Source organism: Narcine bancroftii, chromosome 7 (genome assembly GCF_036971445.1).
Source record: "Narcine bancroftii isolate sNarBan1 chromosome 7, sNarBan1.hap1, whole genome shotgun sequence".
Classification (NCBI taxonomy): Eukaryota; Metazoa; Chordata; class Chondrichthyes; order Torpediniformes; family Narcinidae; genus Narcine; species Narcine bancroftii.
In genome coordinates this window covers 198487255-198505233 of record NC_091475.1, presented here as the reverse complement: position 1 = coordinate 198505233, position 17979 = coordinate 198487255, and the positions used below count along the sequence as shown (strand labels likewise).

General features: G+C 42.8%; 2 protein-coding genes across 5 annotated transcripts in view; one reads left to right on the top strand and one right to left on the bottom strand.

Moving 5' to 3' along the window:
- Window positions 1–471, bottom strand: part of jade3 (jade family PHD finger 3) — a 71527-nt gene extending 71056 nt beyond the window's left edge. For both annotated transcript variants that reach the window (XM_069891927.1, XM_069891928.1), the window contains exon 1: window positions 423–471. The gene's annotated coding sequence lies outside the window, so the exon portion shown is untranslated. The remainder of the gene's footprint in view (window positions 1–422) is intronic.
- A 5044-nt stretch (window positions 472–5515) lies between these two features.
- Window positions 5516–17979, top strand: part of LOC138739595 (uncharacterized) — a 29945-nt gene continuing 17481 nt past the window's right edge. The window contains exons 1-2 of one of the 3 annotated variants that reach the window (XM_069891937.1): window positions 5516–6544; window positions 13978–14224. In XM_069891937.1, coding sequence (XP_069748038.1) covers window positions 5765–6544; window positions 13978–14118 — 921 coding nt within the window. In that variant the 5' untranslated portion in view covers window positions 5516–5764 and the 3' untranslated portion in view covers window positions 14119–14224. Of the gene's footprint in view, window positions 6545–10091; window positions 10312–13977; window positions 14225–17979 lie in introns of those variants that run through there. The other 2 variants (XM_069891938.1, XM_069891940.1) reach the window with 2 other exon arrangements.

The window sequence follows — 17979 nt, the reverse complement described above, 5'->3', positions numbered from 1 at the left end:
TCCCCATTCCATCGGACAGAAGATACACAAGCAAAAATTAATTGACGTAGACATAAAGTAAAACCTCATTAGAACGCAGTAACTGGGGTCCAAGATTTCATATTGCGTTACAGCCGAGTCGCGGAACAAATGCATATACATCATGATTCAGGAAGCAGGAAAACAGAATAACGTGACTCAAACCCTATAAACTCCACATATTAACATACACATCTTGCAAATGAGTCAGGAGTCCATTTAGGAGTTTGTGGCTGTTAACCTGGCATCCCAAAATCAATGTTTGGGGTCCACAAACACCCACACTATAAGCGTTTCCGCGGATTAACGAATCGCGTTCTAATGAGGTTTCACTGTATATTGAAAAATCTACACTCAATAATCCCGTTCTTCGATCGGGATTTCTGAACTCTATTACATATTACCTTTTGGGATCACAGATGAAAAAAGTTTTGGATCGTTTCAGATTTCAGGTATTCAGATAAGGGTTATTCAACCTGTATCAGAAACTTAAATGGTAAAATCAGAATTTATTGTTATGAACAAGACACAAAATGTGATACTTTGCAGCTGCAATCATAGAACAAATATTCATATAAACCAGTTTACAATAATAAATTTTTAAGAAGTGCACAAAAAGTAAGGCAGTGTCTTTGGTTCATTGATTATTCAGGAATCTGATGGCAACAGGGAAGAAGCTGTCCTTGTGCCACTGAGTGCTTGGCTTTAGGCTCCTGTACCTTTTTCCTGATGGTCGAAGAGTGAAAAGGTCTTTGAGGATACAGGATGCTTTTTTTTTAAAAAAAAAGACACCAACTCTTGTAGATGTCCTGATGGAATGAAGTCTGGTGCCTGTGTTGACGCAGGCTGAGTTTACAACCCTCTGGAGTTTTTACTTGTCCTGAGAGTTGGCACCTCCATACCAGACAATGATGCAACCACTCAGGATGGCTCTCCACAGAAGACCTGTAGAAGTTTTCGAAAGTCTTCGGTGACAATACCGAATCTCCTCAAACACCTCACAAAGTATAGCCGCTGGTGAGTCTTCTTCGTGATTGCATCAACATGGACACCCAGGGATTTGAAGTTCTTGAACCTCTCAACTATTGAGCCCTCTGAGGACTGGGTCATGTTCCCGACCTCCTCCTGAAGTCCACAATCATCTCCTTGGTTTTGTTAACGTTGAGTGCAAGGTTGTTGGCGTGACACCACTCAACGAGCTGATCTATCTCCCTCCTGTACACTTCCTCATTGCAGTTTGTGATTCTGCCGACAACTGTGGTGTCATCGGCAAACTTGTAGATAGCATTGGAATTGTGCCTGGCCACACAGTCATTGGTGTATAACGAGTAGAGCAGTGGGCTAAGCACACATCCTTGAAGTATGCCTGTGTTGATAATCAGTGAGGAGGAGACATTGTTTCCAATTCGCACTGACTGATCTTCCAAAGAGGAAGTCAAGGATCCAGTTGCGGGGGATGGGGGGGTGGGGGTATGCACTTGCGCTATTTTTTACTGTACTCATCTTCATGCCCTGCAATTTGTTTTTGTAACATTATATCTTACACTATTTGACATTGTAACATTATTCTCTGTATGGCTGTCTATGTATTCATCTATTAATTATTGCTCTACCTGCTATACAAGTTGACTTATCTGGAAAACACAAAAAGCAAAACTTTTTACATCTTGATATACATGACCAACAATAGATAGAAAGCATCTCAATGAACAGGAGAGGTACCCTCAATGCCATCTTTGCAAAATGATCCAAACTCACTTCCTGGATAAGCTTTCCAATGTCAGTGCCCTCTGCCAGGACATTCCCAACAAAAGGTTTAGTTACACTTAGCTGACTCCAATGGGTAGGACATTCACAAAACACCAAACCCCCAAGGCCACCTCTCCAAACTCCATGACAGGAAAAAATTTGCAAATAGAATTTCTCAATTTTGAAAATGCATAACATCTTCATTAAATTGAGGGAATCCTTGGGCCATTACCATTCATACTGGATAGCACTGAGTGCAGTCTTTTCAGTGGGACCTCGCAAAGCCAAGCTCAAAAATAGGAAAGAAAACACATTTCCCAAACTACCTATCCACTTCATCAAGCATCTCTCACATATCTGTAGTGGAATCCTTGGATCTTCAGGAGGGTGGAACCCTGAAAAGCCTTCAGCCCAGACAGTATAACTGGTTGTGTCCTTGAAATCCGTGTAAACCAATGGGCTGGAGTTTCTGAAGATATTTTCTTAAACTGTGGTAGCTAAATGTTTAAATTAAATTTAGACATACAGCACGGTAACAGGTTTTTTCGGCCCACGAGCCCGTACACCCAATTGACCTACAACCACGGTATGAACGGTGGGAGGAAACTGGAGCGCCCAGAGGAAACCCACACAGACACAGGGAGAACATACAAACTTCTTAAAGACAGCACGGGATTCAAAGCACGTTCTCGGTTGCTAGCACTGTAACAGCATTGCACTAACCACAACGCTAACTTTGCCACCCTATTACTTACCTTATATATTTATTACTGATTATTACTTGAATGCATAGGTTTTTTTTCCTGAAGTACCTGTTAGGCTGCAGCAAGAAAGAATTTTGGTGCATATGTACATTGCACAATCTGTTGGTCCCTCATTGTCTTCTTCAGCCAGCTCAGAACCCACAGAACTTGAGAAGGCAAATCACTCTTCACTGTATATTGTCTCATCATTTTAAGGTTTACAAATTGATTGCAAAGTTGTAGACCATCATAGAACAGAAACATTTCCTCCAAGGCTGTGACAGTAAAACCCAAGAGGCTGCCCTTACAAAACATGGGTATGGAGACGACTGAATGCCAATAACATTGGCCAAGGCTCCAGATAACATTGCTTTAAGATAGTCTAATGGGATTTTTTACATTTACATTTTTTTGGTGGAAGTTATGACTTCAGCCATAAAGTTTCAATGACTTCAACCTTACCACAACTGCCTGGTGCCACATGTAATCAAAAACTGCTTTCATGTACTACAGCATGACTCATGACATATGTCGCTATTTTACACAAAAGTCATGGAACCAAAAAATAGGTTGGCTATGATCATTTAAAAGGAAAAAAATAAAATCACCTATTTGCTTTAATTCCACACAAGAATATTTTCCACCAGCAGTTACCAGTTCAAGTCCTACCCAACAAGATACTACCTCTTCAGTCAAGAATTGCTGAAATCTGTTGTTGCAGTCGTACTGTTCTCCTGGTTAAAATCTACTTGAGAAAAGCCTCAAGGTATGGTATCCCTAAATATTTGAAGAGGTTACAGTGTACAAGACTCCTGGTTGGAGAGGAGCAAGCAGTGGGAGATTGAAAACCTGCTAACCTTGAATCCAAAGATTTGAACGTGAAATCAAAGTTGACACACCAATGTTCAAGGAGGGTAGCGCTGCCAAAAATACCACCTCTCAGGCAAGATGTCAAATGGAGTTTCTTTCAGCTCTCTCAGGGGAAATGTAAAAAAAATCCCATTGGACTATCTTAAAGCAGTGTTATCTGGAGCCTTGGCCAATGTAAATTGCATAATTAACATCACAAAGACAGATTATCTATTATATATTCACTCTTCACTGAATTGCTTGCCCCAAGTATAGCTTTTTCAATTTTTATTTCAGAATCTGCAGATTTTTTTTGCATAATAATTATCTATCAAATTATTATCCACATTTCTCTTGCAAAAAGTAACCCTATTGCTGTAAAGAAATAGTGAGGCATCCAGAAATCCCTTTTTCTTTCCATCAATGTACAAAACTAAAATATCTAAAGTAATAATTCCCAACCAGTGGGCCACAGCATCTTTCCATGTCAGCCATAGAGACTGCTAAATAAGATAGTAAATTAGATAAAGATGTGTTTCTTACAGAGTTGCCTTTGACTCGAAAAAAATTGCTCAATCATTGCCACTAGTGGGCCATGGCACGTTAGGTCAGAAGCCAGGTGGGCCCAAGATCAAAAAAGGTTGTGAATCAGTGTAAAGAATAAGACGACATGTTCTGGCACTGGAGAGGATCCAGAGAAGGTTTACGAGAAGGCTCCCGGGAATGTGAGAGTTAACATCTGATGAGAAATTGAATGGATTTTGGTCTGCATTCGCTGGAGCTTAGAAGGATGAGGGATCTGATTGAAACTTACTGAATATCGAAAGGCTAGATAGAATGGACGTGAAGAGGTTTCCAATAGTGTGAGAGTCCAGGACCAGAGGCAGAGCCTCAGAATAAAAGGATCTCCCTTTAGAACAGTGATGAGGAGAAATTTCTTCAGCCAGAGGGTGGAGAATCTACAGAATGCGTTGCCAATAGATGGCCAAAGGACAAAGGTTATGGGAAGAACGCGGGAATCCTTCTGTATTTCTGTGTTTTAAGTCCAATCACAGCACCTACAGAATTTCGTGTTTCACACCAGGAAAATGTCATTGACAGGAAGACTACATCAGCCATGATTTAAATGGCAGAGCAGACTCAATGGGCTAATTGGCCTAATTCGGCTCCTATCTCTTATGTTATAAATCTGGGCCAAAAATCATCCCAAAATTACTTCTGCCAGTAATTACTTTGGGACAGTTGCTGGGGAGATTTTAGAAAATGCTGCTGGCAACAGTAAAAGTTCCGACAAACCGTATTGCCACTGAGGGATAAACCATTGACAATCGACCCCCTTCCCCTGAAACTGCACAAAACAATTCTTTTACTTGCCCCCGCCCCCCCCCCACCTCCCAAGAGGTCACATGGGGCTTCAACTCCGGCATCCGAGCCAATAGATGGCACCAGAGACAATACAGCGTCCCCTCAGCGTGTTCAAATGCAACAATCGAAACTTGGAACCCCGCAACCCTCTGATGGAGAGCGGAGACTCCTCTCTATCAGCTGGTCATGGCTTCGCGACACCCGCATTCGAGAAACCTTCAAAGATGCAGATATTACTCAGCCTTGGATAATTTGTTAGCAAAGGACGACCTGCTTTAAACTACTGAACACATTTGAAATTGAGCTTTTCTTCTGAACAACAAAAACAAGCGAAGAAGTTTGATGCATTCCCCCCCCATCGCATCCCAAGGCAAAACCCCCCCCAATCCCATGGCAAATCCCCCCCCCCATTCATCCCATCCCAAGGCGTCCCCCCCACTCATCCCATCCCAAGGCAAATCGCCTCCCCATTCCATCCCAAGGCAAATCCCCCCATCCCAACCCAAGGTAAATCCCCCCCATCCAAAGGTAAATCCCCCCCATCCCAAGGCAAATCCCCCCCACCCCATCCCAAGGCAAATCCCCCCCACCCCATCCCAAGGCAAATCCCCCCCACCCCATCTCATCCCAAGGCAAATCGTCCTCCATCCCATCTGGAAGGAAGGCCGAGCTGGCACTGAATGGGGAGTTGGAGGGAGGGACAGGCTGGGGCCTTGGCGCCAAAGCTCAATGTGAAGCAGCCCTCTCTGCTCCACGCCAAACGTTGGCCAAGTCAGCCAGCACCGCCGCCGTGTGGCAGCTCGCAATGCAAGTCCAACGCGCCATTCAAAGGCAAAACTTGCAGAACTTTCCATTAAATATCCTTTTTTGTTTGAGAGAGGGGGGGAGGGAGAGAGAATGCACGGCTGGGAGCCTGCCCTTGCATCCAGGAGGGGAGGCTAGTGCACTGGCCCCCGCGGCCTCGATTCCGAGCCTCTGGCCACCGCACACAAAGAAAACGCCGCAAGACCGCATGCACTCACCGAGGTTTCGGGCTCGGGATGCTGGAAGCCGCCAGAGCCGACGGCCGCTCGCTCCATCTCAGCCAAGCCTCGACAAGGGCTCCTATTATGCGGCTCCGCGACGTTGCTGCTTCGCTTTTTTTTAAACACACACGCTCTCCTTCCCTCTCTCTCTCTCTCTCTCGCCGCCTCCTGTTCGTGTTGACAGAAGCCAGTGCGCGTGCGCCCGCGCCGCAAAGCATGGCGGGGGGGGCGGGGCAACGGGACGGCAGGTGGCCTCGGACGGTCCTGAAGCCGTGGTCGGGGACAGAAGCCAGCGCGCGTGCGCGCCGCAAAGCATGGTGGGAGGGGCCACGGTCGGCCTTCCGAGGCCGGAGGCGACGGGACCGCAGGGGGCCTCGGACGGTCCTGAAGCCGTGGACGGGGACAGAAGCCAGCGCGCGTGCGCGCCGCAAAGCATGGTGGGAGGGGCCACGGTCGGCCTTCCGAGGCCGGAGGCGACGGGACCGCAGGGGGCCTCGGACGGTCCTGAAGCCGTGGTCGGGGACAGAAGCCAGCGCGCGTGCGCGCCGCAAAGCATGGTGGGAGGGGCCACGGTCGGCCTTCCGAGGCCGGAGGCGACGGGACCGCAGGGGGCCTCGGACGGTCCTGAAGCCGTGGACGGGGACAGAAGCCAGCGCGCGTGCGCGCCGCAAAGCATGGTGGGAGGGGCCACGGTCGGCCTTCCGAGGCCGGAGGCGACGGGACCGCAGGGGGCCTCGGACTGTCCTGAAGCCGTGGGGAAGCGTGCACCGCGACTGGGCTTCGACCGTCGTGCCGGTAATGAACAGGCCGTTTGCTGGCGTGGTGGGTGGGTGCTGGCTCTAGAATGCAATGCTCACAAGGACCTGGACACAGCATCCCCCTTGAGGGAGTCGCTTCGGGCCTCAGCCCGTCGGCAAGGTGTTGAACAAAATCAGGCGGGCGCCTGAAGTCAAAGGTGGGAGAGGAAGGTAGAGGAGAAAAAGAACCGATCAGGGAAGGGTAGAGAAGGGGGGGGGGGTGGGGGTGGGGGTGGGGGTGGGGGTGGGGGAAAGGAGAAAGAGGGATAGTGAGAGAGAGAGAGATATGGGGGGGGGGGAACAGTCAGTGATAATGGTGCCCTGTTGGATTATGAGGTGCCCTGTTGGATTATGAGGTGCCCTGTTGGATTATGAGGTGCCCTGTTGGATTATGAGGTGCCCTGTTGGATTATGAGGTGCCCTGTTGGATTATGAGGTGCCCTGTTGGATTATGAGGTGCCCTGTTGGATTATGAGGTGCCCTGTTGGATTATGAGGTGCCCTGTTGGATTATGAGGTGCCCTGTTGGATTATGAGGTGCCCTGTTGGATTATGAGGTGCCCTGTTGGATTATGAGGTGCCCTGTTGGATTATGAGGTGCCCTGTTGGATTATGAGGTGCCCTGTTGGATTATGAGGTGCCCTGTTGGATTATGAGGTGCCCTGTTGGATTATGAGGTGCCCTGTTGGATTATGAGGTGCCCTGTTGGATTATGAGGTGCCCTGTTGGATTATGAGGTGCCCTGTTGGATTATGAGGTGCCCTGTTGGATTATGAGGTGCCCTGTTGGATTATGAGGTGCCCTGTTGGATTATGAGGTGCCCTGTTGGATTATGAGGTGCCCTGTTGGATTATGAGGTGCCCTGTTGGATTATGAGGTGCCCTGTTGGATTATGAGGTGCCCTGTTGGATTATGAGGTGCCCTGTTGGATTATGAGGTGCCCTGTTGGATTATGAGGTGCCCTGTTGGATTATGAGGTGCCCTGTTGGATTATGAGGTGCCCTGTTGGATTATGAGGTGCTGTTCCTCCAATTTGCGATTTGTCAGTGCATGAGATGGATGTGTCAGCGTGAGGTTGAAATGGTTGGCCAGTGGGTGGGCCCTTACTATGGCAGTGGACAGGGCGAAGTTGCTCAGAGAAACAACCTCCCCGTCTCCCTCTCTTGTGGAGCAGACCACAATGGGAGCGGTAAATGACCCCCAGATTTTCAAGTTAAGCATCGCTTCGCTTGGACGGTCTCTTTGTGGCCCCGAACGGTGGTGAGGAAGAGGTTGCCGGGCACAGGGAGGGGATGAGGGAACTGACATGATGAAGTCGTGTGAGATAGGATGTGATGGAGGCGACGCGAGGCGTGAAATAATTTGCCTTCCCTTAAGCCCCCGCCATCTTTTTCAATGAGCTGAGGGAGCTGTAAAGTTTCACTTGTCCTCTGAAAAATGATGCCCCTCACTCTGATCCCACGACAACAGAACTGTGTCAGAGCTTCTGCCCAGTTGTCTTGAAGTCCTGCAGAGGAACTTGTCTGAGAAGCAAACACCATCACATGAAACATTGCAAAATGGTTTTCCTTTTCCCACTCCTTCCCCATCCACAAAATGATTTAAATCCCTGCCCTCCACCACCCCTCCCCTACTTAAGAAGTTTCGCAAACTTATTAGTTTTTTTTTTTCGGAAAAAAAAACTGTGTGGTCCAGATGTGAAATAGAAGCAAATGGTTCACATATTTGGTACTGTATTTGATCCAAAAATCAGCTTCCAAATCCAAGCAAGACTGCTGCCTTCCTTATAAAATTGCCTGTCTCCATCGGTTCCATAGTTCATCTGCTCCCAGAGTCTTTATTCATGCTTTTGTTATCCAAAAATCAGCTTCAAAATCCAAGTAAGACTGCTGCCTTCCTTATAAAATTGCCTGTCTCCATTGGTTCCATAGTTCATCTGCTCCCAGAGTCTTTATTCATGCTTTTATTATCACCATACCTGACTATTGCAATGCCCTCGTGGCCTTTTCCCATCTCTGTAATTCCAAAATACTGCTGCCCGTCTCCCAATTTGCATCGAGTTCTATTACCCTTGTCCTGTTGATTTTAGGGTTTGGCAGCATCTTGATTGTAAGACTTTTCTATTCGTTTTCAAAATTTTCCCTTGACTTGACTTGCTGAGTGAAACATGGAAGTCTGCAGATACTGTGATTGTAGTAAAAACAAACTGAAATGCTGAAGCAATTCAGCCGGTTTTTCAGTGTCCATAGGAGACAGATGTTTTGCTGACGTTGCATGTCTGAGCCCTTCTTCAAGGAATAAGCAGAATTACTCATGCTGAAATAGCCTCTAGTCTAATTCATCTCAGTTCTCTGTTCTTTAATTTTGGCAACCTTCCAAATTTTGTTCATTCTTGGTGATCCTTTGGTTTCCTTCAGCTTCTCTGGGACACCATCATATTCTAGTTATCCCATCATATACCATCTTGTATTCATCATTCCATCAAAGTTACTAGGTTTAACAGAATGAGTAGTATTTAGCCAAACATTAACTGTTCAAGAACTTCTAAAGATTATTTTGAATTATGAAATTTAGGAAGTTTCTTTCCTAATGTTATCAGACTTGACTGGATCTCAAAACTGACGAAAGATGAGGCCTTTACGGGTATACACCACAGTAACAGGCCCTTTTGGCCCATGAGCCTGTGACCCCCAACTACACCTAATTGACCTAACCCCCCCCCCCCAAACATTTTTATTTAACTGTGGGATGAAAATGGAACTCTCGGAGGAAATCCACAAAGACACAGAGAAAACGTACAAACTCCTTATAGAAAGCACCAGATTCAAACCCCTGATCTGATCACTAGCTCTATAACAGCGTTCTGATAATTCTATGCTAACCGTGCCTCAATTCCATGCTGTTTTTGTACTGGTCTCTATACCCTGCACTATTTGACTACTTTTCCTCTACTCTCTGCTCTTATTTGACTATTTGTGGGGTTTTTTTTTATTACTGTTGCACCATCTGCTGTACAAGTTGGATTGCCTGGATAGCATACAAAGTTTCTCACTGTATTTTGATATATGACAAATAAACAATTATGTGATAATAAAATGAACAGAGTTCTCTTTTAAATTGCCACACTCATCCTATGATATTGAATCCATTAGAGCTCACTTGTTTTTATTACCGTCTCATGCCCACCCACCGTGCCCTCCCAATCAGTGATAATATCACCTCTGCATGAGATGCCAACACTCCTTTCCAGTTTCTTTGTTCTCAAAATAACTTTCAGCAAATGATGTCTGTCTTTTGTTTCTGAGACTAATTAAATCTTCCATAGAAAAGCATTAAGTGGCTGACATCAACTAACCTTTTCCCATAATGGCTGGAAATTTGTAGTCACTTGAGATCTCACATGATTAAACTAATCAGTATTTTAAGATGCATGAATGGTACTCAAGAGTTTATCCATGTGCTTAATTTTCTCCGTGTTGACACCTTATAATATGATGCTCCGGAAGCAATGCAAATATATAATCAATTTTTTTTTTAATGTGGAAGATTTTGGAATGGCAAATGAAACTAGAAAACCAGTATAAGGAATCTAATGCAGCCAGAATTATCCCCTGGAAGGCTCTAGTTCAAACATCAATCAGCAAAATAAAATACCAAGGAAAAAAATGACAGCTTAAATGTGCAACATACTGTTTTATTTATCATTTTAAAAAGGAGTAAAAGAATAATGAATGTGAGTGATGAATGAATCTAATGAATTTGGGGAAAACAAAAGTAGTCAAGCATTCAAACGAGGAAACACGCAATATACATTCGTTATTTTTCCCCCAATGTATCTACTTTGTCACATCTAAACACATCAAAAGTTTCAATTTCTTTATCAAAGCAGTAGAAGACCACTTTTGCTGACATCCTTCAGTTTTTATTTTATAATGAAAATTTGACTTCTGGATCTTGCTTCCTATTATACTTCAAATTACAGTAAGTCTTCATGATATAATTTTTATGGTTATTTAACAATACCAGAATGAACAGACTATTGTGAGTATCCCAGCTGCAGTCTAATATATTTTCAAGTGCAATATTTGTATAAAGCTATTCTTTGGATATATCAAAGTCTTCCATTTCTAGAGTATCTTTAAATCATAATCCTGATATTAGTACTCTTTCTTTCCAATTAATACTTATTCCTCTACTATATTCAAGGAATTGCTTGCAGAGGCAAACGTTGGCAGATTGAACCAAGTGAACAATTTTCTGCCTTTCCAATAGATTTACTCTTGCTTTAAGCCCTTATTCTCGGTGCAGGAACAGATCATTCAAGACTTGGATATGCAGTAAATAAACTTAGCTTCTCAGGAACACATCCATCTGAAGTGCCATTTTTAATAACTTCTTTTTCTCTTGATAAGCATAGGAACATGCAGCAAATGAAGGCACGTGGATTTATTTTAATTTGGCATAGACATTATGGGCTGAAAGGCCTGTGCTGTATTGTTTTATGTTGCAAATACACCAAATCATCATTTCATCTGCAACAGAGATATTTAACCCTATATACCTTGCAACTTCTTGCATAGTGTTAACCACAGGACTGCTAATATATGACTATATTTGAAGCAACAAATTTTGGATGGCTCTATTACAGAACAAGTCTAAATACCAAAGCTACAATAATTTGCTTTTGTGCTGTAAAATAAAGGAAGAATATTCAATGGTGAATTTCTATTATTATTTTTTAGCTACTAGTTTCCAATGTTCTCAAAATTGGTTGATAATTCTCTCTGCTTCTCCAAAACTTTACTCATAGCAAAACTGATATTGCCAACTGTTGCATATCACATAAAATTGCCCTGCACTGTATGAATTAATTTTTCAGTGTTCCTGCTGATGGAGATGCATTATCTCAATTTTTTTTTTAAATCCAGTGCTTTTCTCTCTTTGTTGGAGAGCAATATCTGGAATGCATTACTAGTGGTTGAGGCGGATTCAAAAGGGACATTTAAAAGACTCTTAGATAGGCACATGCATACAAGAGCCAACCTTTGCCTCTGCAAGCAATTCCTTGAATATAGTAGAGGAATAAGTATTAACTGGAGAGAGGATTGAGAGGGGAAAGTGTTAGATTGATCGTGGAGTAGCACTGTTCTATTTAAGATCCAATATTATGTTTGCTTTGAGAAGAAGACCAAACAGTGCCTACTAGAATCCCTGCAAAGGCTGAAGACCCTGCGACATCTGTCTTCGAGGACGATGTTAGAACATCTTTCAAGAGGGTGAACCCTTGCAAGGCGTCAGGCTGACAGCATACATGGCAGGGTACTGAAAATCTGTGCCAACCAACTAGTTAGAGTGTTCACAGACCTTTTCAACCTCTCATTGCTGCTGTCAAAGGTTCCCACCCTGCTTCAAAAGGGCATCAATCATCCTGGTGCCCAGGAAGAGCAGGGTGAGCTGCCTCAATGACTATGGCCTAGTAGCACTAACTGTAATGAAATGCTTTGAGAGGCTGGTCATGGCCAAAATTAACACGTACCTAAGTAAAGATCTGGACCCATTGCAATTTGCCTATCACAATCGCTGCACAGCAGATGTAATATTGTTGGCTCTCCACTCAGCTCTAGAACACCTTGAAAACAGCAACTCATACGTACAGCTGGCCTTCATTGACTACAGCTCAGCCTTCAATACCATTATTCCCTCAGTGCTGGTCAAGATACAAACTCTGAGCCCTGTACCCCACTCTACAACTGGATACTTGACTTTCTCATTGGAAGACCACAGTCGGTATGAATTGGAAGCAACGTCTCCTCAATGATCATCAACACAGGCGCACCTAAGGATGCGTGCTTAGCCCACTGCCCTGCTCATTATACATCCATGTCTCTGTGGTCAGGCACAATTTCAATGCTATCTACATTTGCCAATGACACCACAGTTGTCGGTAGAATCATAAACGGCAATGAGGAAGCGTATAGAAGGGAGATAGATCAGCTCTTTGACAACAACCTTGCGATCAACATTAGCAAAACCAAGATGATGATTGTGCACTTCAGGAGGGAGTCAGGGGAACATGACCCAGTCCTCAGAGGGCTCAATAGTTGAGAAGTTCAAGAACTTCAAATCACTGGGTGTCAACGTTTCTGAGGATCTGCCCTGAAGCCTCCATACAGATGCCAGTGACTATACTTTGTGAGGTGCTTGAGGAGATTCGGTATGTCACCCAAGACTCCAAAACTTCTACAGGTGTACCATGGAGAGCATTCTGGTTGGTTTTATCACTTTCTGGTATGGAGGCACCAAATCTCAAGACAAGAAAAAACTCCTGATTGTAAACTCAGCCTGCAACATCATAGGCACCAGACTCCACTCCATCGAGGACATCTACATGGGGCAGTGTTTTAAAAGAGCAGCCTCTATCCTCAAAGACCCCCATCCCCCAGGCCAAGCCCTCTTCACTCTACCATCAGGGAAAAAGGTGCAGGAGCCTAAAGAGGAGCACACAGCAACACAAGGACAGCTTCATCCCCGCTGCCATCAGATTCCTGAATTATCATTGAACCAAAGACACTGCTACTTTTTGTGCTCAATTATTGTTATTTCTTATATTATTGTTCCAAGATGGTAATAGTATGAATATTTCCACTATGAAGCTCCTGCAAAAATCTGAATTTCGTGACTTGTTCATGACAAATTCTAATATTTAAAATGATCATAAATTATATCTTCAAGTAGTATAGGATTACTCTTTTCATAATCCCTTAAAAAACTTCTGTGAGGCAATATACTAAAATTCATGTCACCTCTTGAAAACTTGGCATGAATCCAATCAAACCAAAAAATTTTATCTCTTTTCACTGATCAGCTATTAGTCATTTGTAACCAGTTTACTCTGTTCAGATTGCAGACTGACTTGTCCCATTAAATATTAAGTTAGCAATGGATAATCCTTTCAATTAATCAATGAATCTATTTAGCAAAGTTAATGATATGGAAAATTTATCTTAGCCTACCAGTGCAACCAGCCTCTTGCGGGTCCTGGGTCACAATGCCACAGAAAACATTCAAACTCAGTAAGTTCACTACCAGACATGAACTACTCTGCTTTTTCCCCAATTTGTATGAAAATGGAAAATTACCAATGATGCAACATTCCCTCTGCAAGCCTCTCTAGTTTCTGAACACATTCTGCTACTCCATTACTGTGTCACTGGTCTTTTTTAGATTCCCACCAGTTAATGACCCCTCAATTTTAACAAGTGGTTTATTGGTTTGTCTGTTACGTCCAACAGATGGAAATGAAATAGGAAATAATTTTTAAAAAATCCATTCTCTCATTTCACCATAAATTATGGCATAAAATGTATATATTTGCAATATTTACAAATTCATAATTTACAAAATTAGCAGCCCTCGCCTCGTTCCGACACAGGAAATGGCCATCCAACGTGGCGAGCGGCAAAGCGTCATGTGGGCTGAAACGCCCACTTCCAAAGGCCATTGGCAGAGCAGTGAAACTGCCCAATCACCGCCGCTAGATCGCAGAGGGCAGAATTGGGGCCCAGGCATCTGAGATAACCAATCGGCAGCCAACCTGCTCAAGCCATGCCCCAGTGGTGACGTGGCCAAGCTGACTAGAAAAGGCAAAGCTACCACTGAATAAACTCAGTGTCAAATAGACTCTACAGATATATGTGTCTTCTCTTGTGGATTTGAGCTACAGCCTTAGGACTATAACCGAGAGCTATAACCTAGCTGTAGTGACCTCGCTACAACACAATGAATTCTGTGACTTCATGGTTTTACCGCTTGGTGGCAAAGTATTCCAATAAACCATCAATACAATATTCCTGCACATACTTTCATCAAAACTATAATAGCCAATTTGCTTTAGTTATACAGTACATCTGAATGCCAATAGAATATTTTATCTATTATATTTTTAAAGTCATTTTCAAAAATAGAATGAAGGAGGGGGACAAGTAAATTGTACATCGATCAAACCATCCCTATTTAATGGGCTGAATCTGAAGGATGTATATATTATTTTGAAAAGCAAAGGATACAATTCAGACAAGGCAATTGAGTTTCATTGGATTTTAAGCACTCGGTTATAAATTAGCAGCTCTAATTAGGGTCAAAGATGTTTTAAAAGAAAATCAGCTTACCATATAGGCCATGTTGACCTTTTAAGTCCGCACCGGTTCACTGATTTTGTGCGCCCTCTTCAGGCATTGGTGATTTTAAGTGTAGTGTATCTTTGAGAATTTTAACATCTATCCATAGTTACTCTGTACTTTGGATGTGAAATCTCATATTAAAATATTCAAAAACATTGGCTGTGTGGGAGAAGCCAGTGAGTGGCCGTGGACAATAGCTTCTCAGACTGGAGTCCTGTGACTTGTGGTGTGCTGGAGGGATCGGTGCTGGGACCAGCGTAGCTTGTCATCTAGATCCACAATCTGGACAACAATGTGGTGATTGGATCAGCAAGTTTGCAGACAATACTCAGATCAGAAGCGTTGTGGACAGCAAGGAAGGTTTTCAAAGCTTGCAGAGGGATCTGGACCAGCTGGAATAAACAGCAGATGGAATTTAACATGAACAACTGTGAGGTGTTGCGTTTTGAAGGACAAACCATGAAAAGACGGTGAACGGTCGGGCACTGAGGAGTGCGGTAGAACAGAGGGAACTGGGAAAGTGCTGTCACAGGTGGATAGAGTTGTAAAGAGAGTTTTTGTCATATTGGCCTTCCATTTACGAGTTTTCTGAATAGAAAAGTACGTTGAATAAGTCCTTGAACTTTTTAATTAAACCACTTCATCATCAAGAGTAACATTGAGAAATATATTAATGCGGATCAAATTCAATTGCTTCAGATTTAATCTTCACAATTATTCCCAACATTACTGAAGTAAATGTTTTCAAGGTTAAAGTACTAGATGATTGCAAATATGAGACATCTATTTATTGCTTTTACAAAAGGAACAACAATAACTTTAAAATGTTCAATTTACAAGTCAACAGTTGGTCTTGTGAAGATTTGAGATAATAAGGTCGTGCTCACACAAGATGTACATTCTTTAAAACCTCCAGTTTTCAGCACCATTAGGTTTGAACCTCCAAAGCAGAATTATTGGTTTAACACATCAGAAAATGGTTCAAACATTGGTGGCATATTTGTATGTTCCATGGACAAATAAATGACAAGTATTTGGTAACAAACATTCAAAATTCGAAAGTGTGGTGAATTAAGTCCCACTGAAATCTAGGTTGAAAAATTGAGGGAAGGTGAGAGTGATGTAGATCTAGGATTTGTTGTAAAATTACATTTAGAATCAAGCAATATGTAAAATATTCCTTGTGTTACTAATTCTGAAAGCTGGATTATAGGGTAGGGTGTTGTTTATGGAGCTGATTTCCTGCCTTGTATTAGGCTAATGCAGAAGACAGTTTATAAACATTGGGATTTTTTTTTTCATTGAAGAGTTGTTACTGAAAAAAGTTGCAAATGTTCTGTATGGGGAGGAAAAAAATTAAAATCATCTACTTTTACCAGGTTGTAATCAATGGTCTATTCTACCAACCAGTCACAAATATTTTGATAACATTCCAAAAAAGTCACTCATCAATACGGAATGTGGATTTGTGTGTCACGTTCTTGTTGATCTGATGACATGTCCTTTTAAAAGAAAATTAGATAATTGCATCAAAAAATTCAATGAGCGGGAGGAGTCACGTGATGGAGTAGTGGCCGGACGGTGAACTCCAGCCCTCTCCAGAAAAGTCGGGAAAAACAAGAGAAAACACAAAGGCACAGAAATAAAAGTTACAGAAAAGTGAGTATAAAGGTGGAAAGAAGATGGCGACAAAAAAAGAAAAGTCGAAAGCAACGGTAAGAAGAGAGGAAGAGAAGACAAAGGAGGAAAAAGGTGAAGGCCTTACCTGTCCGAAGAGGCCCGCTGCGGAGAGAGAAACCCGCTCCCTCAGGTCGGTAAATAATGGACTACAAAAATGGCTCGCAGAGCCGAACAAAAGTGCGCAACCGCGCATGCGCGAAGTTTCGCGCATGCGCGATGCGAATGAAAAAAAACACACCGACGGGAGGGGGGACCAGCTGGGGAGTCGATCTCCACAGCCGGCAACGACAGCTGCAGAACACCTGCAGCAAGAAGAGACCACAGAAGACAATAGAAACAAGATAGAAGAGGAGGAAAGGGCACCAAAGAAACAACAGATGGCCAACCCAGAGGAAGAAGAAGAGGAAGAGTATGGTGAAATAGAAGAAGAAAAGAGAGGCAAGGTAAAGGATATACTTGCTCTTATTAGAGGATACATGGAATCATTTAGAGAATGGCAAACACAGGAATTTAAGGATTTAAGAAAAAGAATAAACAACACAGAAGAGAAAATAAATAAAATGGAGATGACCTTAACAGAAATGGGAAAGAAAATGGACAAGATGGAAGAGCGGGCAGTAGCAGCAGAAATGGAGGTAGAAGACTTAAAAAAGAAATTGGAGGAATCTAATAAAAAAACTAAAGAGACACAAGAACTACTAGCTCAAAAAATAGATACAATGGAAAACCATAACAGAAGAAATAACATAAAGATAGTGGGCCTTAAGGAAGATGAAGAAGGCAAGAATATGAGGGAGTTTATAAAAGAGTGGATCCCTAAGACCCTAGGATGTCCAGAACTACAGCATGAAATGGAAATAGAAAGGGCACATAGAGTATTGGCCTCTAAACCACAACCACAACAAAAACCAAGATCTATTGTAGTAAAATTCCTAAGATATACTACAAGAGAAAAGGTACTGGAGAAGACAATGGAAAAAGTAAGAGAGGGCAACAAACCACTGGAGTATAAAGGGCAAAAAATCTTCATTTATCCAGATATAAGTTTTGAACTCCTAAAGAAGAGAAAAGAGTTCAATACAGCAAAGGCGATTTTATGGAAGAAAGGGTATAAATTTATACTAAAGCATCCAGCGGTATTGAAAATATTTATTCCAGGACAACAAAACAGACTATTCGCGGATCCAGAAGAAGCACGAAAATTTGCAGAACAATTACAAAAATAGACTGAGGGAGGAAGACGGGTAATGAGAGTTAAAACGATCACGACTGATATGTATGTGGGTAAAGACAAAAATAGACTGAGGGATGAAGACGGGTAATGAGAGTAAAAATGATCACGATTGATATGTATGCAGGTAAAGAGGTATAAGAGTGAATAGAGACAATGAGCATACATGAATGTATCTGTACTTAGAGGAAAATATGGATAGTATAGACAAGAATTAATAAGGGAAGGTAATGGAATAGAGAGAATAAGGAGGGAATTAAAAGAGGGACCTTTGTGACATATGAAAAGTGAAATCTTTTCTGGGGGAGGCGGGGTGGGGGGAAATAGCGGTCACTGCAAAATC